This window comes from Fimicolochytrium jonesii (assembly GCF_025526975.1).
Source record: "Fimicolochytrium jonesii strain JEL569 chromosome Unknown EV422scaffold_4, whole genome shotgun sequence".
Classification (NCBI taxonomy): domain Eukaryota; kingdom Fungi; phylum Chytridiomycota; class Chytridiomycetes; order Spizellomycetales; family Powellomycetaceae; genus Fimicolochytrium; species Fimicolochytrium jonesii.
Window position 1 is genome coordinate 417,034 of NW_026515671.1, and position 27,861 is coordinate 444,894.

The window sequence follows — 27,861 nt, forward strand, 5'->3', positions numbered from 1 at the left end:
TCTACATCAGGACAAAGCCGTTTGACGAGGGAGAGCAGCCTTGTCCCGAGATTCGAGACGATCAAGCATGTTCAATGACCGTATCCTGGTCCGAGCTCTTCATATTGCTTAATCCTACACGTTCCTGGTCCTGCCGAAAAAAGAAAGCCAGCAACCTGTCAATCGCAGCAACCCGCTCAAACATAAACTGCACACTGAATACACCCGGAGCAGATGATCTCAGACACTAACGTACCTTCGCCTGCTCATGCTTCTCACCATGCACAACAGGCTGCACGACCTGCTCGTAGTCGGTCGTCTTCATGTTGGTCAGGCCGGTGCGGGGAGTTGTGTCTTGCTGTTGCGGTTGAGATTGGGATTGGGCGTAGGGGGACTCCGTGGTAGGGGCTGAGGTGGATGACATTGTGGGTTTCTGTTTTGGTTTGAGTTTGCTTGAAGATCGCTTGTGTGTTGTATTTTGCCGAGGCTCGAAGGTTCGAGGCTGGATATCTGAGGCCGACGACCTTTTATATGGGAGAAGGCGCCAGGGGGAGTGGTCCATCATGCGTTTATTGCCCAATGGTTCCTTCAGTGGATGTCATGGTGACGCATACTCCCACTCCCTTCAATACACGGATTCCTCACTCGAATTCCGTGCGGATATAGCCATAGACAATCCGACCAGAAGCTGCATCCTCATGGATTTGATCGACCACGCACGCACGGGGGGAGATGGGAGACACGGTCGATTGACAGTGACAGGTTGATTGAGTGTGACTCCACGCGATTGGTTTTGGTCAGAAAGCTGTCTGAAAGCAGTCCATTGAGCTTTGAAGCCCCAGACTCGTTCTTGAACACATCGCTGCCAGATGGCATAGCAAGCAAGTGAACCGACCTCGAGAATAGAATGGACTGGCTGAAGAAAACAGCGGGCAAGGTTAAACATGCTCACTCAGACAGGCGTCATTCTCACCGCCCTTCTTCGGCCAACTCCAACGACCCACATGTCCAAACCGGCAGGTTCGAGAACGCCGACTCGCCCGCCTGCTGTGCCCTGGGCGGCCGTCTCGACGGAACGTTTGGCGACGACGACGCGGCTTGGAAGCTGAAAAGCGCTTGGAAGAGCGTATCGGACTATTGGAGGCACTTCGATGCGGACTCGGAGGCTGCTGGTGGCGGAGATGATCTTCACGACGCAACGGGTGCGGGTGCCCAAACGCACCTCCCACAGAACACTGACGAATCAGATCGGCTTCTGCTGGCGTATCTTCATCTGTTCAATAACCGCTATGCACCACTGGAGTACGCCGTAGGGAGCGTCGATATGTGCGCGATACAGCCTGGGCCCTCAATCCCACCGACTTCTCCTGTCGGCTTCGGAGTGGTCTCTCCAGCTAGTGTGCGTTCGCCTCTGGACAGCTCTCTAGCTGGACATCCTCACGCGGCTGTCACAGGAATCTGCTGTTTGGCGAGACGAATGGTTGGACGTTTCGAGCATTCAGTGCATAGAAATGAACAAAGCACCTCAAATATCGCCGAAGCCCTCTTAGCTCATATCGAGATCCTTTCGCGTTATCCCGGAGACCGGGAAGCACTCATTAAACATGAAGTCCCTCCAGCTCTCGTGGACATGCTGAAGATTGCCACGCCCGTGTTGCATACGGGGAACACTGAGGATACGCATACACAGATGCATGCTTGGCGTTGTATACAAAGCATTTTGATTACCCTGCAACGGTGCTCAGATCCCGATGGGCAATGGGCTAGGTACGTAAGGAATCCGACGCAACTGGATACTGGCGCGTTCCAAGGATCCTCGCCGATGAGACTCCGTCCGCAAATCATGTTGTCACATTCTATCATCCGCGCCGCGGTTTACTCGGTCAACGGCCTGCTGATAGCGCTGTATGCCCATCTCCAACCATCGAATTCTGCAGTACGAATTCAGTGCATCAATACGTTGGCGTGCCTTTGCAGCCGACATAGTTCCACTGTGGCCTCTATCTATGAGGAATTGCGGAAGTCTGGGGAACTGTGCTCACTGCAGTTGAATTTCCCGAGCTTGGCTGAATATCCGTTCGCCAGCGAAGGTGCGGAAGCAAAGTGGGCGTCTCTCGCAGGGATTTTGAAAGCGGATGTTTTGACGCTTAACTATGTGGACTACGCTTCTCGTCAAAACCTTGTCCCCAGACATCTCCTTGTAAATGAATTTTGGGAAAACGGGACGATGTCTCTGCTCATGTGGACTGCAGCTATCTACAACGGAGAGACTGCTCTGGAGGCGGAATCACCTCTCTTTGCTGATATGCATCTTTTGGGGGGCGGCCAAGGAGAGCGATCTGCGTTGGAAGCACTTTGCTCTCCCGCTACGAAGCTTGTGGTATCTGCGATTGTAACACTTGCGCTTATTCAGTACCATCGGGGTCCGCAATTTGCCCCAGCCTCGCCGTTTCCGAACTCCCCAAAGCTATATTCGCCAAGGATACACTCTCCTTCGGGTTCCGATTACTTTGCTTCGCAAGGAGCCGAAGCAACGAGTTGGAGAAGTCTATTGGAGCAGTTCGAGAATCTCCTCAGAAACTCGGGTGTCAGCGGTGCAGAGAAAGTCCCTCAACTCGCTGGCGCGCAGAACGGCGCGAGTTCTGCGTTGCAGTTTGCAGTCATATATACGCTGCACAGCCTGCTTGATGAGGAGTCTTTCGGTGAACGTGCTCGCGAACTCAGGAGGAAAGATATTCTGGGCGTCATGGAAGATCTCAGATTGTGGAATCACTTTTCACAAAAGGCCTTTTTTGGGGGGATCCCGAAAGAAGGACTTTATGAACCCCAGAAGTCGAACGCAGCACGTTCATTGCAGAATGCGATCCTAGAGTTCTTGCGGTTCAGCGCCACCTTGACGGAATGGCCGAACGACGGCCCATGTCAAGCGCTCCTGACGTTACTGACGGATACGGCGGCCACGGATGATGTGGCATTTGCTCAAACGTGCGACACTTTATGCAGGACACTGCACGACCGATGTGAGGCGACTCAGGAAGCGCTCATCAGACTGCGGATCTTTGATACCCTGATACCCCTGATCTCCAACCTGAGAGCGCAAGGGAAACACTCTCTCCTTTCCTCCATCATCACCCTACTTCGTTCTGTCCTGGACGGAAGCAGCGCAATCACCATCGACGTTTTCACCAATCCGGCCGCTATGAGTCTACTGTTTGACATGCTCGCCCAGGAGACGGTCGCCGTTTCTTCATTTGCGCAGACTGTCATATTGAATATGCCTCCGATACTGATCCGAGAGTACCCCACTTATCAACAACGCACACTGTCGATTGTCAGCGACCTGCAACTGGCGTCGCTTGGAGGAGATCAAGAAACGACGTCGGATCTACTGAAACGCTATTTCGAACGGTTCCCCAGTGTAATAACGCGAGCGGAGGAAGCGGAGTACCAATTGAGGCTCTTGCTAGGTGTGCGGAAGCTTGTGCAGAACAATCCGGAGTGCGCTTCTGCTCTTAAAAAGTCGCTCGTCAAGGCAAAAGCACATCAGGTCTTGTTGAGCGTGCTGAGTGTGAAGATTGACTTGGGCGACGCGGCAAAGGAGACGCAGGAGAAACTGATCCACGCCTTGGCAGAAAGTGTGGTACGGACTCTTGTAGTCATTATGCGGAACGACCACAGCGCGAAAAAGACATTCCGTCTCCTGCGGGGCTACGACGAGCTGCTGACGCGTATATGCATCAAACCGAAGGCATTCGCATGGAGCGAGTTGATCAGCGAGCTCTTCATCCTGGTGGCCGACGGCGACACTTCATGGCCGCCTCGCTTGCACAACGGGGACGCTGTCAACCTACTTTTCCGGACGTATGAGTACTGCTCTCCAGAACTCCGTCGCAGATTCGTCACGAAACTGAAAGAAGTGTCGCGCGCTCACGGTGCAAACACAGCCCTACTGCACAACACTGGCGCATTCAGTCAGATCTTGAAACTCGTCCTCCCTCTCGTCACCGATGCGGGCGACCTTGACGACATTATGTCCTTGCTGAAGGGAATCGCATCCTACTCCCTGACCGTCGCGGAAGTGAAACTGCTCCTCCAGTGTCTCCGCCGTCGGGATTTGGCGAATATGCCGCCAACCGGGAAAACCGCGCCCATATGGGCGAGCTCATTTGCCGGATACAAGCCGATGACAAGCCAGATTGAGTCCGCCGCCGACCACGAAAATGCGATCAACACCGCGGAGCTGCCGTTTTGGTACGACGCTCTCCTCCGGATGGTGCTGGATATCTCGCGGGAGCAGGATGGTGATTTGGATTTTTATGCGTTTGATGGGTCGAGAGGGATGAGGATGCCTGGGGTGAAGAAGTGGCCGAGTGGGGCGACCGGGTGGAGCTTCATCGCTTGGGTCAAATTCGACGCATTTGATGACGGAGGCAGAACGGCTTCAAGCGATCCGAGCATATTCTGTTTGCAGTCTGCGTCTGCGGAACAGAGACTGGAGATCTTTGTTAAAGACGGTGCGCTGTGCGTCGCGGTGACGCGGCAAGGGAAGACGCATGTGGTCTCCACATTGGAGGCTGCTTTGACACCTGGGAACTGGCATTGTATAGTGGTTTGCCAAAGCTTCCCAAAAATGCCGTGGTCTACCCATGCAGAAGCCGCCATCTACGTTGACGGCGCAGCCATTTGGAAAGGGAAGCAGGAGTTCCCAGAAACGGGGGCTTACATCACGGCTTCTCTTGGGTGCTCTGCCGGTGACGAACAGTCAGCACGGTCTTCTACAACTGGGCGAACTTCTTTACGGGTTGAAAGAGCTCTGACCGGCCAAATGACATCCGTGTACCTGCTGGACGACGTGCTCCTGCCTCAACAGACGTCGGCCATATACCTACTAGGCCCGGCATTTGCATCATCTTTAACCCGTCAACGATCTGGCCGAATACCAGACGAGCCCAGCCCGGTTCTCGATATGGGCAAGATCATACTGGAATTCCACCCGTTGGCGACTAAGACGATTCCCTTGCAGGACGAGAGCGGTGCAATCGTTGCATACCCTTCTTCGCATCATGAACGGGTCAGCGACAGCGATATCGGGGTGGACCAAGTTGGGCGACCGGCTGGTGGCGTGATCACATGTCGGACCAAGTGCTTTCAAACCGGCATCCATGCGCTGGGCGGTGTTGGGATCTTGATCCCCATTCTGGCACAAGTCGATTTGCATGGCGGTGCGGACGTTTACACAGAAGAAGCAAACGATGACCTGAACGCTGCGGAGTTACGAAGGCGGAACATCCGAAAACGGCGGACGTCTTCATTTTTTGACTTGATGTCCTCGGTCATGACCCGTGACGCTGTCCATCGCGACACTTTCTTTGCGATCAAAGGGCCAAAGATCGTGGCTAGCTTGCTTCAGCAGAATGACCCTGCGAATCTGGGATCTGATGTTTTTGAGGCATTGATTCGCTTTGTGGAGGTATGCGCCCAGCGTTTCTCATTCATGTGTTTTGAGCTGATTTGACAAACGCTCTCTTCACCTCTAGGCCCTGTCTTCAAATCATGAACTGGCGGCAGCTGTCGAAGAGACGCTGATCTTCGACCCGCAGCTGTGGACGCAGACATCCACTCTTGTTCAACTCGAATATCTATGCCTGATCCGAAGTCTACTTAGCACTGGTTTTGACAAGTATCGTATGCGGTTCGGCATCCAGTTTTGGGTAGGCGTCTTGGAGCGCTGGTACGGCAATATTGATGCGAAGCTGGCGTCTTCCGATAGCGGAGACGCGCCCGTTGCGAAGCTTAGCGGAGGAGATTTGATGCAATTACGACTGGTTGTCATCGATATCCTTCGGGACTTCTTGAAGTATACCCCGACAGCCGGGGATGTGGAACAGCTTTTGCACACGTTCACAATCGACGACGAAGAACACATCTCCCAATGCCTGTCAGCAACCCTGGAGATCGTGGTCTCGCATCCGCAGAACAAGCTTCTCGATTGTATGCTGCAACATGGGGGTGCTGAAACGATTTTCCATCTGCTAAGCGTGGCTTCATCGGAGAAGATCACTGTGCTCGCGTTGCAGATGCTTTCAGCAATGTTCATCTCGGACAGAGTTCCTGACAAATGGAAGAAAAGGCTAAAGTTGGAGGATGTGTCAAAGTTGAAGATGAGCGGAGGCGTCGCATCTGCTCCTGGCCCGTGTCTATTTTCACGCATCATGGCACATGGGGAGCTCACCATGAGCATCTACCACGGCTTGCTGCAGCTGGCGTACGAGGAGGAGATACTGGACTGGACCACCCAGGAGACCGTTCTGGTACCTATCGACATGCGCAGCGCAAAGATCCAGAACGCAGGCTTTATCCAGGCAATACTTCAGATGGCTGCGGATCGCGACGTGCCCATTCCTCTGAAATGCGAGGTCATTCATGATTTGATTGTGCTGAGCTGCCGACAAGGAAACGGCAGCAAAATGCGGAAATCGTCTCGGTGGCCTGCCAGTTTCCTGCAACTCTTGACGACAGAAGCTGCTTATGACTCTTCGGGAAAGTCGGCAGCACCGCATCCTGGAGAGGGAGTGGAACCTTCTGTGGAGGCATCTGTGGAAGCATTTAAGCTCAAGCACCTGATTTACGAGGCCCTTACTACTTTCACGTTGGATAACTTCGAAAAAGACAAGAAGTCATGGCGTTGTATTGAAGACATCGTCATCTATGCATGGCTTACGAAAAGCGAGAAGGAAGCGCATGGAATCATATGCGATTTCCTGGTTTGTCTCCTATCTGCAGTGCGAGGGGAGATTGCAGCAGGGAATTTCCGGACGCTCTCGCATGCGAAGATGGAAAACATTTCGCATGCCATCCTGTTCGTCGAGGAGTTCATGTTCTGCCACCAGAACATGCGCGCTGCCCTTCTGGAAGCTGTGCGAGCACAGGATCAGGAACGCTTGTCGCAGCTCCCGTGTTCTCCAGACGTCCTGGGGACCAACTCAGCTCAGGCCCAGACTTCAGAGCCTGACGCCGTCCATGCATCGTTCCCTTGGACCGAGTGCAGACCATTAGCTGAGGAATGTCTGGAAGTCTTGTCGTGCTTCCTCGACGCGGGTGTCATTTTTGTCAAATTGGAAGACAATGCAGAAAAGGTGAGGTCTATGCGGTATTAGCTCGAAACTCGCTCAGCTCTCAAGGTATACTTCAGAGCCACATCAGAAGCGGTGGATTTTTGCGCGTCGCCATCCGTATTCTGTTGAGCGGCCTTTCACTACTGGAGGAAGAGATATGGCATCTGGTACTGCGACACCTCATACCGTTGATGGACAAGCATGCAGTCACCTTTTCTGAGGGAAAGAAAGAGAAGGGCTTATATGTGCTTGGTCATGTGCACGAAGCGTTCATAATGTGGGTCAATCACGAGTTTTTCGTCATGCCTTGATGCCACTTACTGAACCACCATCTAGTGCGCAGAATCGCTCTTCGGATATCCAGAGGGTGGATTACCGGGTACTCCTCCCACTCTACATGCTCGTGGTCAATAGATGGCGCGAGCTCATAGGGGGCCTTACGGATAAGAGCACTGGAGGAGGAGAATCGATCATCTCGGACATACTCCTGAACGAGGCTCTGATGGATCAAGACATCTTTCTGCATCTTGTAAGCTCTCCAGTTTGGGATGGAGTATTCGAGAGCCATTTCTTTCCCGTCATGCGGAGTGTTGAGGACGAGCAATTCGCTATGGTACCGTTTATCGCCAAAAGGTTCGGGAAGGCTACACGCACGATACTGTCAGCATGGCAGAAGGACGAAGCAAATCTCGAAGTTACGACAAAGGCGTTCTTGGCGAAGTTGCAGGAGGAGGCGTGGAAGATGAAAGAGAACGAAGTGCGGGCCAGACACGAACTGGAGAGATCCATGGAGATGGAGCGGCGATGGCGCACGCGGGAGTTGTGCTCATTATGGCGAAACTTGACCCAAGAGCGCGGAATATGGCGACCGTACAGCGAACTGGATCCATCCGCGACTCCTACGCGACCGTGGAAACTCGATCGAGCGGAAAACAGCCTGCGCATGCGACGTCGACTAGCTGTAAACTGGGAGTTTGATGACCACGACAGTGCTGCGGCGAAGAGGGATAAGACATATAAGATCCAGTCTTCGAGAGCAGGAAGTCCCAAGATGGTCAGAAGCAACACCAATTCAAGCTTATCAGGGACTCTGAAGCGCTCCGGTAGTGTACCAATGGCTGGCCCAGGCGATGGTGGAGATCTTCTCAGTCAGATGAATCTGACTGACTCCGCTGCATTCATTTTGGACGACGAGCTCGACATGGCGGAGGAGGAATGGAATGTGCTCAACGAAGACGACTTGCAGGGCATGTCTTCAACAATCGGCCTTGACGGACTGGGGCTTGAAGGAGGGCAGCGGCTTATATTCTCGACAGAATGTGATATGATTCTGTTGATGACGCCCGTCAAAGGCCGATTGGAGCTGACCGCTACACACTTGATATTCACGGCCGACATCAAATCAACCACAGCAGACTTATGCGAAGCTGAGCGCGAAGCCGTTATCACGCTGATGACGGATAACCGTGCGTGGCTGAAAGAGCGTGCATGGCCGTTGGAAGACCTGACCGACTGCTATCTGCGAAGGTACATGTTGCGCCGAAGCGCATTGGAGCTATTTTTTGTCGACAAGACGAATCATTTGTTCAATTTCCGCGGTACGGGGAAGGCAGCCAGCAAAGAGCGGCAGAAGTTTCTCAAATGCCTCGTCAATTGCAAACCCGGTCGCTTGAAGACCGTTGATCTCAAAAGTACGCCTCAGGACATTGCGAAACGGAGCAACATGACTGATCGCTGGATTAAGCGAGAGATCAGCAATTTCGAGTACCTCATGTGGCTTAACACTGTCAGCGGGCGAACGTATAACGACCTCACTCAGTATCCGGTCTTCCCTTGGGTGCTCCGTGACTTTTCCAGCGATTCTTTGGACCTTGGTGACCCGTCAGTCTACCGCGATTTATCGAAGCCCATCGGCGCTATCGACGACAACCGGTTACAGCAGTTCCTGGAGCGCTATCACTCCTTCGAGGATCCCACGGGCCGCATAAAAAAATTCCACTATGGGACCCACTATTCATCTGCGGCGTCGGTTTTGTATTACTTGCTCAGACTGGAACCTTTGACAAGTCTGCACATAAGCCTACAAAGTGGGAAGTTTGACCATCCCGACAGGCAGTTTCATTCTATGCAGAGCTGCTGGAAGTCGGTATCCACTGGAGCTGGCGACGTGAAGGAGCTTATACCGGAATTCTTCTATATGCCCGAATTCCTATTGAACGAGGTATTATTTTCATGGCATTGGGGCGGTTGTCTATTCAATCCCTTATGGACATCACCTTCCTGCAGAATGACTTTGACCTCGGCGTGAAACAAACGGGCGAAGTCTTGGGAGACGTCATTCTTCCGCCGTGGGCAAAAACGGTGGACGATTTCATTCGTATACATCGGGAAGCACTGGAAAGTGACTACGTCTCCAGCCACCTGAATGAATGGATTGATCTGATTTGGGGATACAAGCAAACCGGGGACGAGGCCATCAAGGCGAACAATGTCTTCTACTATCTCACCTACGAGGGAGCCATCAACATCGACGCGATAGAGGATCCGGTAGAACGACGGTCGATCGAGGATCAGATCAATAATTTCGGGCAAACCCCTTCCCAGTTGTTCAAGAAGCCTCATCCTAGGCGATCGCCTGCCGTAAAGGCTAACAACTCACACCTTTTCACGAATCCACAAGACTACCGCAGCTACATTATTGAGACTCCGCGAGGTCCGGAAATACAGTTCATTGCTGCATGCGGGGATGGGCGAGGGGATGGCTCTGCAGGAGGTGCGGACAAATCCAGGTCTTCCGCCGCAGGAGGTGCTGCAAGTGAAGGAAGGATCATTACGGTGGATAAAAGTCTACACTTTCGCAGCCATAAGTGGAGGAGCCCGTTAGATGGATCTTTGAGCTGCGACATGGACAGGTCTCCCCTGATCACCAGGTATGTCAATGCACTGTCTTCGGAAATGAGAAACTCTTTACTCAAGGCTGCATATAGGGAGCTCCCGCTAGACCCTGCATCTTCTTTGCAACTGCACTCAAACCTCTTCGCTGTAACCAAGGACGGCCGACACTTGTTCGCTGGCGGCAGCTGGGATTGCTCTTTCAAGGTGATCCAGTTAGAGAACCCGCAAGGTCCTTCGACAACGGCTCGCACCGTGGAGACGATATATGGACACCGGGATATCGTCACGTGCATTGCAATCTCAGCTGACGAGAATATTGTCGCCACGGGATCACGAGATACCACTGTCCTGACGTGGGAGTTGGAAAGCACGGCTCAAGCTGTCGGCGTCAAGAAACTTCGTCCAAAGGTCTTCTGCGGTCATGATGAATGGGTATGTACATCGGCGTTCCAGAACCTCGACAGAGCCGCCGATTGACCGTTGCTGTTGCAGGTGACCGATGTAGCTCTTGACACGGAACACGGCATTGTCGCTAGCGGTTCGACGGTATGCTGCGCGTCGAATCTGTTCGCCAATGTATAGTCTCGCGCTAACCGTATTCCGTATCGCAGGATGGAACCGTCATTCTTCACACTCTGTACGATGCTGGATACTTGCGGTCCTTACGGCCATGCCCTGAGAAGCCTGAAGAGGTGTTGTCCATACGGCGCGTGCTGATAACGCAAAACGCGTGCATCGTTGTGTATTCCGAGGTCACCCCTCGAGAGAATACGGTAACCGTAGCTCCTCAGACCGGAGCTAAGGAACTGTACCCAGATACTCCTCCATCCGGAAGCGAAAGCACACACATGTCACCTACGCAACGCAGAACAAGCATGGTTCCGGCATTGGGCGGGGTGTGCTATCTGCATGTTTTTTCCGTCAATGGCCGTTTGATGCAGTCTCGGATGTTCCCAACACGCTCAAAAGACGTGAAATGCTCCTCGGACGGAGAGCATTTGGTGATTGCGGACGATCGTGGCGGAATCTCGTTGCTCAGTCTTCACAGGTTAGTTATGTTTGTGCACTTTCTGTGCTCACTGCAATTTATGCGGGGGGTTTGCCACTCTCCAACCAGTTGCTCATCCGACCTGAATTGCTTCACATCCCAGCCTCCAGGTACTTCATCGCTTCGATGTCTCCATCACCATCACAGGCGCATGGATATCCCACGATCAGCGTCATTTCTTCTTCGGTCGCAAGGATGGGCGGCTTCTACTTCTCGAACACGACAAGAGAGTCGCGCGCTCGGATTCTTTCTCATCACGCTAGCTTGTCGTTAGCTGGTCGACGGGTGCCAAGCAGAGGATCTATAGACAGCCACAAGGAATCAGAGCAGGTCTCTCCTTGAATTTGTATATAAACAATTGTATTTTTGGGGCTGTACGATAATAACAACCGGATGAAAGCAAAAAGCGCCTCGTCCTCAAGATGAACTTCGTCTATGCTGTCGGTCGATTAATCTGGAAAAACGCGTCAATCTCGTGAAGGGATTTAGTCTCTGCCCGTTGAATTGAACCGAGCCTCAGGATCTTATGGGTTCATCTGGCCTGTACTCCGCAAAATCTTCATGCTTATCGAACCCGTAGAGACGCCTTTCCGGTCTCTCGACGGTGATCCGCGATCCCTAAGAAATGGGGGGCGGCGTCGCTGTGTTGGCCGTGTTGGCGGTGTTGGGTTTGCCTAATTGTGGGAACGCGCTGGGCTCTCGTGTCGCCGCCCGTACTGTATTCCTCCCATTCCTCCTTCAGGCGTTCAGGCGAGTTCCTCTGAACCGTCGCTCTCTTCGTCGTTTTCTCCCACAGGCTACCCCATGAATCCACCCTTCCCCTCGGAAATGAGCCTTTGGCACGTACGTCCAACACTATTCTCTCCGTTTCACCTCCCTTCCTTTCCCACGTCTAACTCTGTCCACACTCAATCCACACCAGCGTCTGCGTTTCGCGACTTTTTCGTTGAGGAGGTTCATCTACAATCGAAGCGTTAGCTTAATCCGTGAAGAGCGAAGTACATGTGCACACCAGCGGTATCGAACACCAGTTGAGCAGGGCAAAGACTCGACTCCGTCGAATCTTGCGCTGGAATCATATGAGCGAAATTCAATCTGTCTTCTTTGGCTCCTCAGCTCGGTTCCTTCATCGTAACGAACTATCGAGTGACACTCGATCAACCTCCCGTAGCGAGCCCGCTTGTGCTGAAGGTAATCCCTGGTGCTAATGATAGTTGCCCTTCCGCGCCCTCCTTGTTTATAAGAGCCCTTGCGTTGTTATGCTGCGTCGGCAACGAACATCTTGCGGCGATGGTCGTCATCCGGACAACAGACGTTACCTTCAAAGTAGCAAGACGGCCTCGAGGCGGACTGCTTTGGATATTCCCAGGAGTCTTGGAGGAGATTGGCCCTTTAAAACTGCCGAGAGAGCCCAAGCTGTCGTCGTCGTCGTCCGGTTTTCGGTGCAATGTCCGATATACATATAATCCCGTCGCAGCACCAAACACACCCTTTCTGTCTCCCCCATCGGCTCACGGGAAAGAAAATGCGGATTGACTCAGACCCGCGACTCAATGCGCTGCGCCTCAAGATGCTCGCCCGAGCCGCTCGTGCTGGGAATTGGATGCAAGCAATCCGAGCTCCAAACGGGCCAGCAGTGTGCTATGGCAAAAGGAAAGGCTACGAGTCATGTCTCCCCTTGGGCAACACTTTCGGAGACGCGATTTGACATATGGATTTGTGGATGTCGTTTTATGGACTTTTCGAGTGGACTTGGACGATACGGTCCGCGAATAACACTATGCATCGAGTCGTTTTGTTCATGGAAGAGCATGCATTGCTGGAAGAGGCTGACATCATGTTCGATTCATGCACATTATTTAATGCTGCTCTGCATTGTATCGTCAAATTGAGCGATCCCAGAATTCCGCATTGAAGCCCTATGCTCGAACATGAACTTCAACATGGTGCAATGCGGATGCCTTGGGGCGTAAGATACATCATTGGAAAAGCAAAGGACGGCGCATCTACGCCAATGCCAGGTGGCTGCAAGGGTACTTGTGGCTGCTTCATCGGGCAGGCATGATATACGGGCAGTCTTCCGACTTACACCCGAATCTGGGCTGGGCTAAGACCAGATTTCAGGAGCGCAACGTAATGAATGATACAGTGGATCTCCGCCCTTGTACGACCTCGACTTGGCAAACATCGAACGAATTGGACGCGCGAATGAGCACGTTTTTCGATCCGGGTCTGCCATGGCAGGTGTAGACCGCTGGAAAAACCGACACCGTGACTATTCGGGAATGACGGGAGACTGGAGTGCAGTAGATCTCGGAGTCTGTACGTGCCGTGCACTGTTACGACAAATGCCAATGAGAGGCCAATGGGGGAAGAATCTGAAGCGGACTTGAATAACAAAAAGTCCAAGGCCAATGCCAAGGCCAATGTGCATATGGATGACAAGAGCGCGTTTAAAGGACACGATGTACAGTACGACCACCCCCAACGATGGAATAAATCAGTATTCATTTTCAAAGCGATGTGGTACATCCCTATTGATTTCAATGCGATCATATACCGATGAGGATCCCGTCGCAAAAAGGGAAGCCTATCTGAATTTGGGGTATGAAGGATGTTCACCACGGTGTAAAGATTCCCTCTTCAGCCCCCCGGCGCACGAGGAGGAGTTGACGTGGGTTGATGTGGATGTTGGGGTATACTATTTTATGGCATGGAGACGCCCGACGCGGAAGGATTGTAGGAATACCTAACCCCATTCGGCGGATCATCTTGTGCTCCCGGTCGATGGTAAAAAGGCGGATTGCTGTACATGGGCGGCAGCGGTGGTGGGGGAGGTAGATATTGTGAAAAGGTCCGGTTATCCGTTTCTGGAGCATGCTGGGATCCCGATCCGGAGGACTGCGACGCTGAAGCGTAAGACGGACCATTCCAGCCATAGGGGCCTGACGATTGACTGTAACTGCCGGATGGAGCGTGATGCGAAGGAGGTTGACCCGAAAACCGATCGTACGAGTGACTACTGGGCTTGCCAGGTGGCGGGTAGCTAGGGCCTGGACGATGAGACCAGCTTCCGTACGAATCGTAACTCGTTATCGATGGACGAGTCACCGGTTGCGGATCATACATTTGGCTTGACGAGCCCACATTTGGTGCGCGTGGACCTGAAGGAAACCCTCCGGATGACCTTGACGACGACCGATCTGTCGGGGGATCATACCGCGCCGTATCTTCGGTCGGATACCAGGGATACCGTGGTGGCTGTGGCAGCCCTGGCGTGTGCTGATTCGACCCTCCTTGAGCGTAGAGCCCATGAGCCGACGGGACCGATGGGAGAGGCGTATGGAATACGTAGGGCTGGGCATGCGTATTCTGGGGAGGCGGTGCCACACGCCACTGCGAAATCGGTTCCTGGTTCCATTGGCCATGGATGAATGGCTGGAGGGTGTATCCTTTTCGGGCAAAGGAATGAATTATTGATGAACATGCGGAAAGCTCTACCGCAGTGGGTGCTTCTGCGGGTCGATTCGCGGTTACAGAGAGGAAGGGAACTTCAGAAGACGGGAGATTGATCCTTACCTTTCGGATCGGTCCCAGATGTGTTGAATGACGGAAGATTGGACCGCATATGAGGATAGGGCATTCGGCTATCACCAAGGTCTGGATTCGGCGGTGGATTCCGGCTGGACTCTCCTCCCGCCGACGGCCTGTTGTTCACTCCATTTGGCGGAGGCAATGCCGAAGTGCCTGTGCCTGAAGATCCATCCTCTGCCGCTTTTCGTGATGCAGAATTAGCTGCCGCATCATCTGAATCATGACCATCCGCGGTAGCCTCCATCTCCAGTTCGCTTAACGCGCCGACTTCGCCTTCGAACTCAACGTGTTCGTCGCGAGAAGGAAAACTGCCAGTGACCTCGCCTTTCTGCAACAACTCTTCCCACACAGTATTGATGATGGTGCTAGTGACGGACTCATGATCTCCATTGACTTTCTCCAGCACTGTTCTCCAGAGGGTCTGGATGTCCGTTCGATTCTTTGCGACACGCTTCAACGAGCGGCAAAGTCGTTCGCGCGACGGCTGTTCCGGGAAGTCTTGCAATTGCTATGGACAGGAGAACAATGATCAGTAGAGATAAAGCGATACGGCCAGTGATGCGCTGACATCAAGGATTTTGCGAGTACCTTCAGAATGATCGCACAATCCAGAAACCGGTAGACTTGAGCTCGTGAGATCTTCCAAGCATCCCTGAAGTACGTTTCCAAGCTCGACGCCTTGCTCTTGTAAAGCTTATGGGTCACAATGGAATGCACAGCCGTGACAGTTCGCTTGAACCTCTTCTGCTTTTGGCGATTATTGTCCTTATTGAGGTGATGAAGGACTTTCAGATCAATTCGTTGCTCCTCGCGTTTCAGCTGGCTAGACATGGTTCCTTCAGCCGGTTCTTCGGGTGCTGCCTCAGCAGCTAGACTTGGCTGCTGCTGCAAGCTGCTTCCCGTCCGTGAGTTTGCCGGCTCATGCGAAGTATCCGATAGGGTCCGCAAACTTGAATGATTGGAGAGTTGCAAGGGCGGTGGTTGGATAAGTAACAGGTCGACCGATGGCCGCGATCCGACACGAGGCTGCTGCTGTGGATGATAATCAATCGTAGACAGCGGCAGCTGATAGCTATTGCTGAGATACGGGTGCGGCGTCAAATTCGAGTGTACACCATCCAGCCGTTTATTCATACTCGGTAGGGTTGGTAAGGGCAACGAACCGCGCTGACCATTCACTGAAAAAGATATATCACTTTGACTGTTCTGGTCCGTAGGCGACACCGCAGACAGCGTTCCGGTCGGGTCGAAACCTGGCCCCATTGCTGACGCGGTCAGTCAACGTTTCCGGGCTAGGTAGGTACTGTTGAAGGCACCGGGTAGCCGAGTATCTGGGAAACGTCTCGGCGAGTGCTACGGCCTCGAAGATTTCCCACTGATCGCTGAAGGGTGCCAAAGGATCCCGAACGTGTAGCTCACTAACTAGTATCCGCACTGCCTAGTCGCACCCTGGTGGTTCGCTCAGTAGGTTGTTTTCCCTGCTCGCAAGGGCACTGCAGCGCTGAAGTGAATAAGGTGCTAGCCCGCAAGGGCTTGAACGAGTAATGACCGATTTGTCACAACTGTGGTGAAGCGGGAAGGATGGGAGGTGAGATAAATGCACAGGACGCTCTGAAAGCAACAGGGGCCCACAACTACGTCGGCCCCGGTTTGCCACAGGCGATTTTGCATTCTGCGACCAACGTAATTCCCACCACCATTGCAGGTGCCGTGCGGTAGGGAGAACTGGTTTTCACAGGCTTTCATTAATACTCACGGTTTGCTGGCCTCCTCCTTCGTAGCTTGGGGTTAAGCCTACGGAAGCAACTGTGTCTTTGTGATAGCACGCCGGAATCCGTGTTCAGTTAAGTAGCTGGTGGTCCAGGCGTCGTTCCAGCCTCTTCGAGAAGTCTTTATTTCGCGCTTTTTCAACGATGTCTTTTTGGCCTCAAAATGGATACCGTATGGCAACATCGACACCTGAAGGTCTCGACACCTGAACGTCACAATCCGCTCACATTCAAGTACGATGCGGCGGGCGATAGACGGCGGCGTCTGCGTTTACGGTCTTCGCAGTTGTTCAGATTCAAGTCGTCGACTCGTCGGCAGAAGAAATTTCCTACCTTGGCATGGCACTTTCCGAGCTTGAATCATCTCAATGCGCGAGCAGAATTCAAAAGGAACTCTGACTCCCGGATTGGGAGACAGCGTGACACGAGTCCAGGGCTTTGGCTCATTGTCCCGGTCGCGGCGATCGGCGAATTCTTTCACAGGGCAAGATTCTGGAACGGCCTCTGATCCTCTGCCTGCTTGAAATGTTCTCGTTTCCATTTCCACTCAGGACAACCCTCGCATTTGCATATCCGGGAGATGGGTGAGATGGCTTGCACATTGCAAAAAAATGACGTTGCGGCATGTCATAAGTATTCCGTGGGCAGCTCTAAAGGCAGCCTGAGCTAGTGGCCAGCTCCAAAATCCAGATATGTGTTTGAACTTGTCACCGGAGAGCACCATATTATACCCAGACAGTGTGGGAGATAGATATCGTTAACTTTAAGGGAGGAATTCGCCATATAAGCCCTGTAAGTGGGAACCATCGCCGATATCACGATCTCGATGAGCATGAAAAGAAAGCATTCTATGTACCCATCACGTGCGCCAATGTGCAATTTACCGTGGGTGGGGTTTAAATGCTCCCAACACCGTGGTTTATTCCTTGGGTTATTCCATGTCATACAGTACATACTGTACATTTCCTACATTCACCTACGTCCGAGTGCCCATTTCTGGTTTATTGCCGGTTTCGGACACGGCGAAGCTCAAGCAAGCACTTGCCATTAGAACTAGCTTGCCATTGTTGTGTCGCTTTCATTTGCTTCACCAGGTCTCCGATCGTCCTCACCCGAACCGTCAAAGGGCAAGCGACAGTGCACCGTAGACCAATTGTGCGAGGAGCACCTCTCCATGAAGCAGTCAGCCATCATGTCCCCTAGATAGCATTCTCCTCCGCATCGATAAGCCGACGATATGGAGCACCTTTCACACAATGCCGGCGTTGTTGAAGCCACGCCGTTGGATAGCATGTACTAGTAAGTGATGTACGGTACTTGGGTATGAATGAAATACGGATTTCCTGAGCGGAACGACATTTGCCTTTACCTGCTAATTCCCTCAGAGCTATAGATATGGAGGTTTTGACAGGCAGCTGTCGAATCTACCTGTGCACGTGAAGCTAATTCAATTTGAGTGGCGCAGCGCAACACACGAATCGTTCCCCACTTTGAGCGAGAGATCACCATTTTGCGAATCCCAACAGAGGCCGGACGACATTCCATTGCACAGCCGCCATGGTGAAGCTCAACTATGACGTCCTCAGTGTGGCGTCCTCTTTCATTAACGCCGTGCAAGATCGGGAGCTGAATCTCCGAGGTAGGTTCGGAGGGCGTAACGGGGGTGCGGAGGACTTTCCACTCACTTGGAGAGTACCCTATAAGGGCTCAGAAGGGGCAGGGATTTGCAAGGCTTTCCGATAGATTACTCACCATCCTCATATTCATAGGCCTTAAGATACCACAAATAGAGAACTTAGCTATTACCAAGGTGCGTTTTCGGCTTCGGCGAATGCGAGTCGACGACCATATCTTACAGCGATCTTACGACGATAGGACGGAAACGATGTGATCGATTTCACAGATAACGAGCTGCGACGATTAGATGGTTTCCCCTTGATGAAGCGATTGAAGGCCATACTAGCGAGCAACAATCGAATCGCAAGAGTCGATCTCGAGTTGGCAAAGCAACTACCCAACCTAAAAACCCTGATTATGGCGAACAACCTCATAGAGGAGCTGGGCGACCTTGATCCACTGGCGAACCTAGAGCATTTGGAATGCTTGAGTCTGATGGACAACCCTGTTGCTACAAAAAAGTATTACAGGCAATATATCATCCATCGGTGCCCGAAAGTGAGGATACTGGACTTCCGAAAAGTCAAGGAAAAGGTGCGGGCCATCCTTGAACATACTGGCTGAAGTACGATGTTCTAACCAATCGATCAGGAGCGTCAAGAAGCCGCGTCGTTGTTTTCGGGGGCGGACGGCACCAAGCTCGCAGCCAGTTTATCTGCTACGAGTTCGAGGACATTCGAACCAGGGGAAGGACTGAAGAAAACACCCAAATTATACCAGGGGCCGTCCCCGGAGGAAGCGGCAAAGATTAGGGAAGCAATCAAAAACGCCAAGACGCTGGACGAAGTTACACGATTGGAGAAGTTGCTGCAAACGGGGCAGGTTCCGGATGGCACCGCGCAGGCAACAAAACAGGATGATATGATGGAGGCCGAAGAAGAGGCGTAGGGAGATGGAATTCTAGTCGTTAGGGTCAGAAAGACCTCTTGGCAGAATGCGAGAAGGACGGCGATGCGCTTGGTGAGGTCGCTCAACAGCCGCCGACACAGTGGTCCTGTGTACAGCATTGTTGCCATCGGGCCACCCGAGCATAGGGTCGATGGCAGAGGTGTGGGCCGGCTAGGGGTCATGGAGACAGGAAAGGCCCACCACGCTGTTGCTTGTATTTAGTTTTGTAACATAGGGAATAGCCGGAGCTTCGAATATCATGTATTCACAACTGCCTGCTACTTTATGGAACCCGCTCTGCCCTGGGATGGAGATCAAAGTATACTCGAGACTGAGAATGGCGCCAATGCTCACGTCGCAGCACATTGCAGTAGTTGGAAAATTGATTACTTTCCTGATAAAACCGAGGAAGGATGTACAAAATACGCAATACAATAATCCTCTCACGCTTCACATCGCCCCAACCCCTCCACGAGCATGCTTATAAAGTACATAGATACACCGAAATCGTCCCTTGCCGCGATAAATACAGTAGAAAAGTTGAAGGTGAAAGAAAAAGGAAAACGCCGTGAGGTTTTCAAAATGGAGATTGTGATACCAGGTCCCGCGTCTCAATTCCCAGCGACAACACAAAGCTTCGCAAGATATTGACCGCCGATCGGCGCTTGTTGCACGGTCTCGTTGAACGTGAATTGGAACGTCGCGAACCCGCTGGCGGAGAAGAAATGTCCGGTTGTGCCAATGATAGACAATGGGCCTTGCACGTCGGCGGTGGTTGGGTTGAAAATGCCCGCGAGTTGAAAGGTACCAAGATTGCCGAAGGTGTAATCGGCGGAACAGTAGTTGGCTCCGTCGTCTTGTTTGAGATCCGTGCAAGTTCTGGATGGCAAGATGTCTGTTAGGAAAGTCCAAACATTGTACCCCATTGTACATGTCAATCAAAGAATCAATACATACCCTCGTGAAATGCCGGTTGTAGTTCCGTTCACGACCAGGGAGCTCTCGAACGTCGTCCCAACGGCAGTAGGAGTGTTATTCTGGAAGATTTCGTTGAAGGCGAAGTCCTCCGCGACAAGTCCAGCCGCGCAAGAGGGACCGCTAGGGACCGCCGTCGGGGACGGTGTTTCCGTCGTATCGCACGGCGGGAGTGTGACATCCGTCCACGTGGGTGTAGGCTCTTCTGTGGTTGTGTCGCAAGGAGGGTCTTGAGTAGGGGTGGTGTGTGAGATAGAAGTAGTCGTGTCATCACACGGTGGGTCTTCGGTCGTCGTTGTGCATGGGCAAGATGTGGCATAGACAGTGGTCCAGCAGTCAGTTGAGGTTGGGGCATCCGTAGTCGTCCAAATTGGTATGCTGTCCGTGCTGCTTGCAAGTGAGACGATCGAAATATCTGCTACGGATGTGTGAACGCCCGCGATTGATGTAGCGGATGCCCAGACGTTTGAGCTGCTTTCATATGAAGTGGCCACCCACGAAGTGGACGCTGTAGAGCTTGCGAGAGTAGTGAGGGATGCCGTGTCGGTCGGGCAGTAGAAGATGGTAGTTGTTTGGCATGCCGCCGTAGTAGTCATGCTGTCGCAAGGAGGATCGGACGTCCACTGGCCAGCTGTATCAGACGTTGCGGTGGTGAAAGTGACGGTTGTCGGCGAGGTCCACATCGATCGCTTCGCAAGAGCAGCGGGTGCAGGGACAGCACGGACACCAGATATTGTCAGACTGCAGAGTAGCGACAGCCGGATGGCGAACTGGGGACTGCGACAGCCGAGCTTGCTTGGCCGGGAAGTGTGCATGGCGAGGGGAATGAATGGGAATATGCAGAAAGGGTTGAACTGAGACGATGAGACGATGAGATATCTGTTGCGTTTGCGAGCGAGATAACCGGCGTGAACTCTTGAAGCGAAAGGGCGGGCACTTGGTGGTTGCCTTTTTAACTGGGCGGGGTTTCGCACTTGCGGGCCCGATCGCAACGGAAAAAACTATGGATGCGCAGCGGGGTAACGGGGTCCGGTATTGCTCGTACAGCGTTTTGCACTCGATATTGCAACCGACAAACTGATTGAAGAGACTTGGGATGAAAGTTGTGACGATGTTCAGGCTCACCGCACGAACTGTTTGATTTGGCGCCTTGCCCCTTTCGCCGTTCATAAAACAAACTGCTCTTGACGTGCCACCGCCTCACGCACGCATTGCATATCCGTCCTGCCGTCGAGCGGAGGACAGTGATTAAAATCAGGGATGCTTTTATTGATTGCCGATGTTTGTCTGGGAGCACCCCTTGGGAACGGAAGCAATGCTCTTCTTTCCTGACGCGACCGACGCGTTTCCTTCGAAATAAGAAGCGACGCGTTCCCCTGAGACATCCCTCCGAACCCTGTCCGCCGCATGCCTTTACCGCGCCACGGCAGGCCAGACGGCTGGCCGGCTGTGCGCACATCGATTGAAGGTAGAATGAGCGCGGCGCTCGACAGAGATGCGGCAACCGACAATGGCAAACGAAACTCGAGCTGTCGGACATTTGCAAGCTAGATATCAAACCAAGTGCTTCCGCGCTCATTCTGAGCTTGCGACTCGGAAGACAGACACAATCTGATCGCACACGATGCAAACCAGTGACCAATTCGTACACAATTTCAAGCAGACCACAGACATGGATTGCATAAAACATATGTGCAAGTAAACATTTACATGCTGACCCCATCAAGCCATGCCTCCCATCAATACAAATTTTTGACACTTTGCAGAGCCACATAAGCAGACAGTACCAGCAGCCTTTGAAACTTTCCCTTTGCTCCCTACTGCGGCATTTCCAAAGTACGAGAAGGTCAGCTCCTCACCAGCTGTGACATCCCGTGTGGTGAAAAAAGCAAGGTCATGTATTTCCGCTGTTTGTGTGGTCAGAAACATGGCATAGCACGCCATGTTTGGATCACAGGAGTGGTTGAAAAACCGCGCAATGTTGCCAAACTTCTTTGCATCAATGACATAAGACATGCCACTGGTGGAGGATTCACCAAAGTAGTCCAGGCTGAAGAGGAAAGCGCCATCACATGTTTGGGCCTGCCAATCAGCCAGTTTGCTGGGCATCATTTCCCCTGCATACTAAACACATTAAGGTTAGAATGTTCAGGATCTCATGCTGCCTACATTGACGCAGGAACTTACCTTGGATACAAAAGTTCCCTGTGGTATATTTTCCAGTGCCCTGACACCCCATCCCTTCTGTCCCCCACAGCGAAATATCTGCAAGGCAACCTTTCTGCCGTGCTGTGCCACCTTCATTCCACAGTTCTTAGCACAAGAGCAATTAGGGTTGCACTCATACACAACACCTTGCTCTGGACGATGCTGCATATGGCCAGAAGCATCATATGGGGCCTGTGATTCCACACATTCCAAGATGCATTGGCAGGCATATTCCCCACTGTTAAAGTCCAAAACGAGTTATATACCACATCAGGACACATACCCACTTCCCTAGTCTACAGCAACAACCACACTTACCTCATCATGCAATTGCCCACACAAGAGCAGCCAGCAAGTGCCTCTGAGCTGGGAGGTGGCATTGCTGAATACTGATACCCCTCCAGCCACTGGAACCCATCTGGGGGCCCCTCAGCATCTGTATCATTGTACACTGATGTACAATACTCCGCTGTGGCAAGTAGGCATGACCACTCATCTCGGTGTGGCGTATTGATAGGTGTATTGAGGAGGATTGGGATTTTGAGAATGTCCGCAGCGGAGGGTGCCAGCCAGATGGTGGGCATGGATGCAGAAGAGGTTGTCTTGGGGATGCTTGGTTTCCCTTTGTTGATGGGTCTTTTTATTGTTTTGCTGATGGCTCTTTTGATTGTTGTGGGATGAAGGGCACTCCTTTCCTGTGCATGAAATTTCTTGAGAAGTGCTGGGCAGTTCAGGTGGGCTGCAGGCTCCCAAGTCATTTCTTTGAAGCCCACCCACTTGACAAGATAGAGGTTTTGATCCTGTCCACAGATGGATTCAACCTGCGTAGATGCAGAACATTGAAGGAGATCGAAAATGGTATGGTGAATATGGAAACGAGATGGCTACGTGATGTTTTCGGGAAAAGAAATTGGCGATGGTAACATACATCCCACTCTGTCTCCTCAGTCTCGTCAAGCTCCGGGTTGCCTTTGCCACGCTGATTCTGCTTCGGCTGTTGGAGTATCTTAGTTGACGCTCCGCGCTTTCTGAGTGGCCTTCCATTGGGGTCGTCGCTGAAAGGGGTCGCCGGTGCCGATGAGCTTTCGGAAGCAGCACTCCCAGTCTCGCCTTGACCCTTCCTGCGTCTCTTAGAATCTCGTTCATCAAGCAAACCGGGTTTCGGTTGCTCAGCTCGCTTTCTGACGCCCCTCGTTTGACGCGGTTCCTCCGAGTTCGAAGCTTCAGGAATTTCCGCTCCCAAGGTTTCCAGATCCATATCCTCCGTGTCGCTTGCTCCCTGTGCCTCGCTTGTCCCCATACAATCTGAAAGCATTTGAATGTCTACTTCCGTCTGCTGGAAGGGGTATCGCTGCATGGATCTACTTTCCAGCGGTTTTGAATTCCATATGATCAGCGACCGTACCCGTGCTGTTCTCCGGAGAAGGCAGTAAAGCTTCAAGCAATGGGCTGTAAGACTCGGCCAAGTGGGCGTATTGTCTCCTCTCTGAATAGGGCCGTAGAGTCGGTGATAAAGAGATGCCTACGAAAAGTGGCGGTGGGGTTTACGGTCCTCCAGGCTGAAGCGAAAAGTTGCGTTTTAGCCTTTGGACGAGCTGAGAGAGAAAAAGAGAAACAAACAAAATTATACCTACACTGCGTTGCCTTGTGCGTCTCTTTCGTTCTTCCGATCCCGTCTGCTGTGTAAGTGTTGTGCAGTGTGGGAGTGTCGGTCGGATGTGCGGATGAGAGACAAGGCTGGGAAAGTCGGAGCCGGCGGCGCGGAGGTGCAAGTTTGGCGACTTGTGGCCTTCTGACAGTGCCTTCATGACATGCTGCGACTCGGAAAGTTTCCGGGAGGGTCCCGTCTTCGTTTGGTTATATACAACGACCCTGAGACTTGACCACTACGTAGTTCGTTGCTGTATTTAGGCAAGCTCCTCTTGCTACTTCCAAGCTCCTCCCAACTTGCGCCACCTAAATCATTGAGACTGGCCGCTCCATAAAAGTCCATCGGCGAGACGAGGAGCCCTGAATCAACCACAGTCTCACACCAACAAGTCCCGCACCCAGGGCAAAGCAAATATGGCTACGTTGGAAGCCTCATCAGGACCCGGCTATACGACCACCGAAAACGGCAACGGGCCAGCGCCGCCACTGCCCAGTAGCTCCCCGGCCCCGAGCATTCCTTCGTCCCGTCCCCCAGCGGTAGAGACTGCAGACCCTCCACCGGTGGAGGCGCCAACCACAGCCGGCCCCGTCCCTCCTCCTGAATATGAATTTGACGAGGGCGGCGTGCCGGTCTTCCGGCCCACGACCGAACAGTTCGCCAACTTCGAGAAATTTATAAAGAGCATCGAAGGGATAGGCGCCGAGGCCGGCATCGTCAAAGTGGTGCCGCCAAAGGCTTGGAAGGACGCTCTACCGGACGTCCGGACGGCATTAGCCTCTCTCAAAATCAAAAAAGCGATGAAGCAGTCGATCAGCGGGGGCAGCCTCCCCAGCGGCTGCTTCTTTCAAATGAATGAAGACCACTGTAGAACGTACACAGTTCAGGAATGGTACGAGGCCTCGCAATCAGGGCAGTATCAGGCTCCCCGCTTTAACGAGGAAGGAAGGGCCGTATTTGACCCTCTACGAACGAAGAGGAGGCCCACAAAGGACATCAGCGACGTCCATGACCCTGTGGCTCGGGTGGCTCCCGAGCTCGCAATGAACCCAATTGGCGAGGGTTCAGCAATGCAACCGCAGTGCAATTCCTCAATAACTTTCGATCTGGAGGAGACGTCAAGCGGGTTCGACAAGGACCATTGCTCCAGGTTGGAGCGCCACTATTGGCGCAACGTCACGTTCGCCGCGCCCCTGTACGGCGCGGACATGCTCGGGTCGCTTTTCGACCACCCAACCATTGAAGAAGCCGCACGAGACATTCCTTGGAATTTGACTCGCCTGCCAAACTTACTCAACCGCGTGAACCTGAAGCTACCAGGGGTTAACCTCCCATACTTGTACTTTGGCATGTGGAAATCGACATTCGCTTGGCACGTTGAAGACATGGACCTATACTCGATAAATTACATCCATTTCGGCGCTCCGAAGCAGTGGTATGTTATCCCTCAAGAAAGCCGCGGACGATTCGAGACCGCCATGCAGTCGAATTTTCGGAACGATCATGCAAAGTGCAATCAGTTCCTGCGCCATAAAAGCAGTATATGCTCCCCCAAGGTTCTTGAAAGAAAGGGAATCAAAGTAAACCGTGTGGTCCAGCACGCCGGCGAGTTCATGATCACATTCCCCTTCGGATACCACCAGGGATATAACATGGGGTTCAACTGCGCCGAGTCTGTCAACTTCGCCACGGACTCGTGGATTCCTATCGGAAAACAGGCGACGTTCTGTCCCTGTGTCCCAGATAGTGTCCGACTCGATGTTAGCGCGTTGTTCGACCCTCCGGTCGTGAGGAAAATCAAGCTCGTTGTTCCCAACGGGCCATCGCCGAATAAGCGAGAACGGGAGAACAGTGAAAACGGCGATTTTGAAACCAACTCAACCGCACAAGCGAGGCCTGTCCTTGCACCAAAGAAGCGCCGGAAGGTCAAAGCGGCCACATCTTCCAATGTGCCGAATTCCAAAGATTCAATGCCTGCGTCTGAGCGAGAGAAATCCCCTGTGCCTGCAATGAAATGTGTTTTGTGCCCTACGACATCTGGTCTCCTACTACCGACGGACAAACCAAATGTTTGGGCCCACAGGTCGTGTGCTACCTTCATCCCTGGTAAGTCATCTATTATCTTCGGCTTCTGTCCGCATTGGTATTAATCGGCTGTTCCCCTTTAGAAACACGTGTTGAGGCGCATCCGATGGATGCAGGCTTAGAGATCGTTATAGGTATTGACGCCATAGCTAAAGCTCGATGGCGTTTGGTAAGATACCGCTGCCCTCCAGTGCACATCTTGACAGCGCATATGTTCTTATACCTTCGTTTGCCTTTCATTTTCATAGAAATGTGCGATCTGTCGAGTTAAGGGGCTCAAGCTCCCAAAGTCAGGACTTGGCGCATGCATTCAATGCGCGAAGGTACGCATCTCATGTGAGGATTACTTCTAACCGGGCTACCTTTCTTATCCATTTGCCCGTTGCGTTACCAGGGTCGCTGCGTCGTTGCCTACCATGTAACATGCGCCATGGAAGCAGACCAGATATATACTAACGATGCGCAGGAAAACCCGCACTGCTTCTGGTAAGTATCCCTTACGTTATTGTCTTATACTGCACATTCACTCCAACGGCTCATGCTCCATAGCACCCAACATAATCCGGAAAGACAATTCGCGAAACAAACTGAGAAGTTCCAGTTGTTGGAAGAGGCAGCGAGGAACTTCACGCCAGGTCTACCTGTTTCTGCCAGATCGTAAGTACCGATAGCAGCCTCTCCGCACTGTCCTGCTTCCCCGTTTATTCATCGCTCCACCTACAGGGAAGGGCAATGGTATGACGGGCTGATAAGCGAAGTCGATCATCATAAACAAAGGTTCGTCAGCTTGGATGCCCACTTGTGCCTTTGAGGTCACCCACTTAACACTGGAAACCTAAACAGCTGCAGGATCGCCTTTGCGGACGGCACAAACCGTGTAATCAAATGGAGCATGATCCAGCCGAGAAACTCCCACCCTCCATCAGCTCATCATTCGGTGCACCAGACGCCCTTGTCTTCGCCAGCGATGCCGCAACCTCTGATGCGGATGAAGGTCGAAAGCGTATCGTTTCCGGGATTTCATATCAAGCGCGAAACAATAGCGGAACCGATCTCTCCGATCAAGTCCCCACATGAGAAAATTCCAATGCTTCCCTCGAGCGTGGAGTCATCCATGGCGATGGAGGACGTGAGATTTAGCCCTTCCCGAGGGCAATACGGCCTCAGCACCGACCATGAAGCGTACGACAACCTGACGAGAAGGCTGTCATTCCCCAACCATCCTATGAATCTGCCGCCCCCATCGCCGTCGCATGTACAGCGGGTGCCGACTGATCCATACCGACATAGCGCATCTTTCAACCTACCCACCCCGTCGCCGTCGCACGGGCATGTGCCGATGGACGCGTACCGGTACTATGGCTGGGGACACGCGAGAGGGTACCCGCCGGTGCCGCACAATGGTTATCCTGTCCATCCGACCCACATCGAGCGTCCGCACGAGCCTTGGCAACCTCATGCGGACCAATGGCAGCGTTCAGGTGAACAGTGGCAACGTCCCGGAGAACACTTCCAGCCAGGGAATACGCTCCCTCCCATCAGCTGCCTGTTCCAGCAGTCGATCTACGACGGTTCTGCACCGATGAGCATGTCGGACAACTCCAGCGGGTTCCCGCCGTACCCGATATATACCCGAACTCAGCACTATCAACAAGCTATCTGAATATCAACCGGCCTTTGAGCCCCGCAGCAACGCACACACTTGACAGCGATACAATAAGCGTTTCTGCCCTATATCGAGAATTTCGCACAACAGCAGCCCGCGGATCTTCATTTTTCCTTCTTGCGCTTTTCTTTCTTTCATTCCCTTCCTTGAAAGTGTATCAACATCTGGAAATCGTTGTGCTGCCCACATTTTTGGAAGTCCTACATGCTCTGAACACTTGTTGTGGAAATCTCCTGTTATCAACAAAAATTGATTTCTCGTATTCCCCATTTCTGCTATCGTAATGACTTGGCGCCTTGCTGCTATTGACCATT

At 52.6% G+C, this 27,861-nt stretch overlaps 9 protein-coding genes across 9 annotated transcripts; 5 read left to right on the forward strand and 4 right to left on the reverse strand.

Annotated features, from left to right (window-relative positions):
* Positions 1 to 816: 816 nt before the first annotated feature.
* On the forward strand, positions 817 to 5,550 carry EV422DRAFT_305898 (uncharacterized protein). The gene has a single exon (XM_053066131.1). The coding sequence runs from the start codon at positions 887 to 889 to the stop codon at positions 5,492 to 5,494; it is 4,608 nt and encodes a 1,535-aa protein (XP_052927967.1). The 5' UTR covers positions 817 to 886; the 3' UTR covers positions 5,495 to 5,550.
* A 1,081-nt stretch (positions 5,551 to 6,631) lies between these two features.
* On the forward strand, positions 6,632 to 11,481 carry EV422DRAFT_305900 (uncharacterized protein). The gene is made up of 7 exons (XM_053066132.1): positions 6,632 to 7,371; positions 7,431 to 9,315; positions 9,381 to 10,024; positions 10,082 to 10,421; positions 10,482 to 10,535; positions 10,601 to 11,037; positions 11,141 to 11,481. Exons 1-7 carry the CDS (start codon positions 7,043 to 7,045, stop codon positions 11,298 to 11,300), a joined length of 3,849 nt encoding a protein of 1,282 aa, XP_052927968.1. The 5' UTR covers positions 6,632 to 7,042; the 3' UTR covers positions 11,301 to 11,481.
* A 1,556-nt stretch (positions 11,482 to 13,037) lies between these two features.
* EV422DRAFT_305965 (uncharacterized protein) lies at positions 13,038 to 13,864 on the reverse strand. Its single transcript, XM_053066133.1, has one exon. The coding sequence runs from the start codon at positions 13,591 to 13,593 to the stop codon at positions 13,123 to 13,125; it is 471 nt and encodes a 156-aa protein (XP_052927969.1). The 5' UTR covers positions 13,594 to 13,864; the 3' UTR covers positions 13,038 to 13,122.
* Positions 13,865 to 14,980: 1,116 nt separating this feature from the next.
* Positions 14,981 to 16,170, reverse strand: EV422DRAFT_305975 (uncharacterized protein). Its single transcript, XM_053066134.1, has one exon. It carries the CDS (start codon positions 15,892 to 15,894, stop codon positions 15,085 to 15,087), a length of 810 nt encoding a protein of 269 aa, XP_052927970.1. The 5' UTR covers positions 15,895 to 16,170; the 3' UTR covers positions 14,981 to 15,084.
* A 1,610-nt stretch (positions 16,171 to 17,780) lies between these two features.
* Positions 17,781 to 19,095, forward strand: EV422DRAFT_305980 (leucine-rich repeat-domain-containing protein). The gene is made up of 4 exons (XM_053066135.1): positions 17,781 to 18,039; positions 18,170 to 18,210; positions 18,276 to 18,611; positions 18,669 to 19,095. The coding sequence occupies exons 1-4, from the start codon at positions 17,958 to 17,960 to the stop codon at positions 18,963 to 18,965; spliced, it is 756 nt and encodes a 251-aa protein (XP_052927971.1). The 5' UTR covers positions 17,781 to 17,957; the 3' UTR covers positions 18,966 to 19,095.
* A 186-nt stretch (positions 19,096 to 19,281) lies between these two features.
* Positions 19,282 to 21,119, reverse strand: EV422DRAFT_305998 (uncharacterized protein). The gene is made up of 2 exons (XM_053066136.1): positions 19,923 to 21,119; positions 19,282 to 19,860 (listed from the first exon to the last, which is right to left on the reverse strand). The coding sequence occupies exons 1-2, from the start codon at positions 20,753 to 20,755 to the stop codon at positions 19,416 to 19,418; spliced, it is 1,278 nt and encodes a 425-aa protein (XP_052927972.1). The 5' UTR covers positions 20,756 to 21,119; the 3' UTR covers positions 19,282 to 19,415.
* A 509-nt stretch (positions 21,120 to 21,628) lies between these two features.
* EV422DRAFT_306142 (uncharacterized protein) lies at positions 21,629 to 23,071 on the reverse strand. Its single transcript, XM_053066137.1, has 3 exons — positions 22,467 to 23,071; positions 22,128 to 22,386; positions 21,629 to 22,064 (listed from the first exon to the last, which is right to left on the reverse strand). The coding sequence occupies exons 1-3, from the start codon at positions 22,904 to 22,906 to the stop codon at positions 21,663 to 21,665; spliced, it is 1,101 nt and encodes a 366-aa protein (XP_052927973.1). The 5' UTR covers positions 22,907 to 23,071; the 3' UTR covers positions 21,629 to 21,662.
* A 1,013-nt stretch (positions 23,072 to 24,084) lies between these two features.
* EV422DRAFT_306178 (putative jumonji family transcription factor) lies at positions 24,085 to 26,610 on the forward strand. The gene is made up of 6 exons (XM_053066138.1): positions 24,085 to 25,902; positions 25,965 to 26,050; positions 26,130 to 26,204; positions 26,276 to 26,367; positions 26,452 to 26,538; positions 26,605 to 26,610. Coding segments are annotated over exons 1-5 (1,944 nt in total). The 5' UTR covers positions 24,085 to 24,212; the 3' UTR covers positions 26,453 to 26,538; positions 26,605 to 26,610.
* EV422DRAFT_306179 (uncharacterized protein) lies at positions 26,611 to 27,711 on the forward strand. Its single transcript, XM_053066139.1, has 2 exons — positions 26,611 to 26,658; positions 26,731 to 27,711. The coding sequence occupies exon 2, from the start codon at positions 26,774 to 26,776 to the stop codon at positions 27,542 to 27,544; it is 771 nt and encodes a 256-aa protein (XP_052927975.1). The 5' UTR covers positions 26,611 to 26,658; positions 26,731 to 26,773; the 3' UTR covers positions 27,545 to 27,711.
* The last annotated feature ends 150 nt before the right edge of the window (positions 27,712 to 27,861 follow it).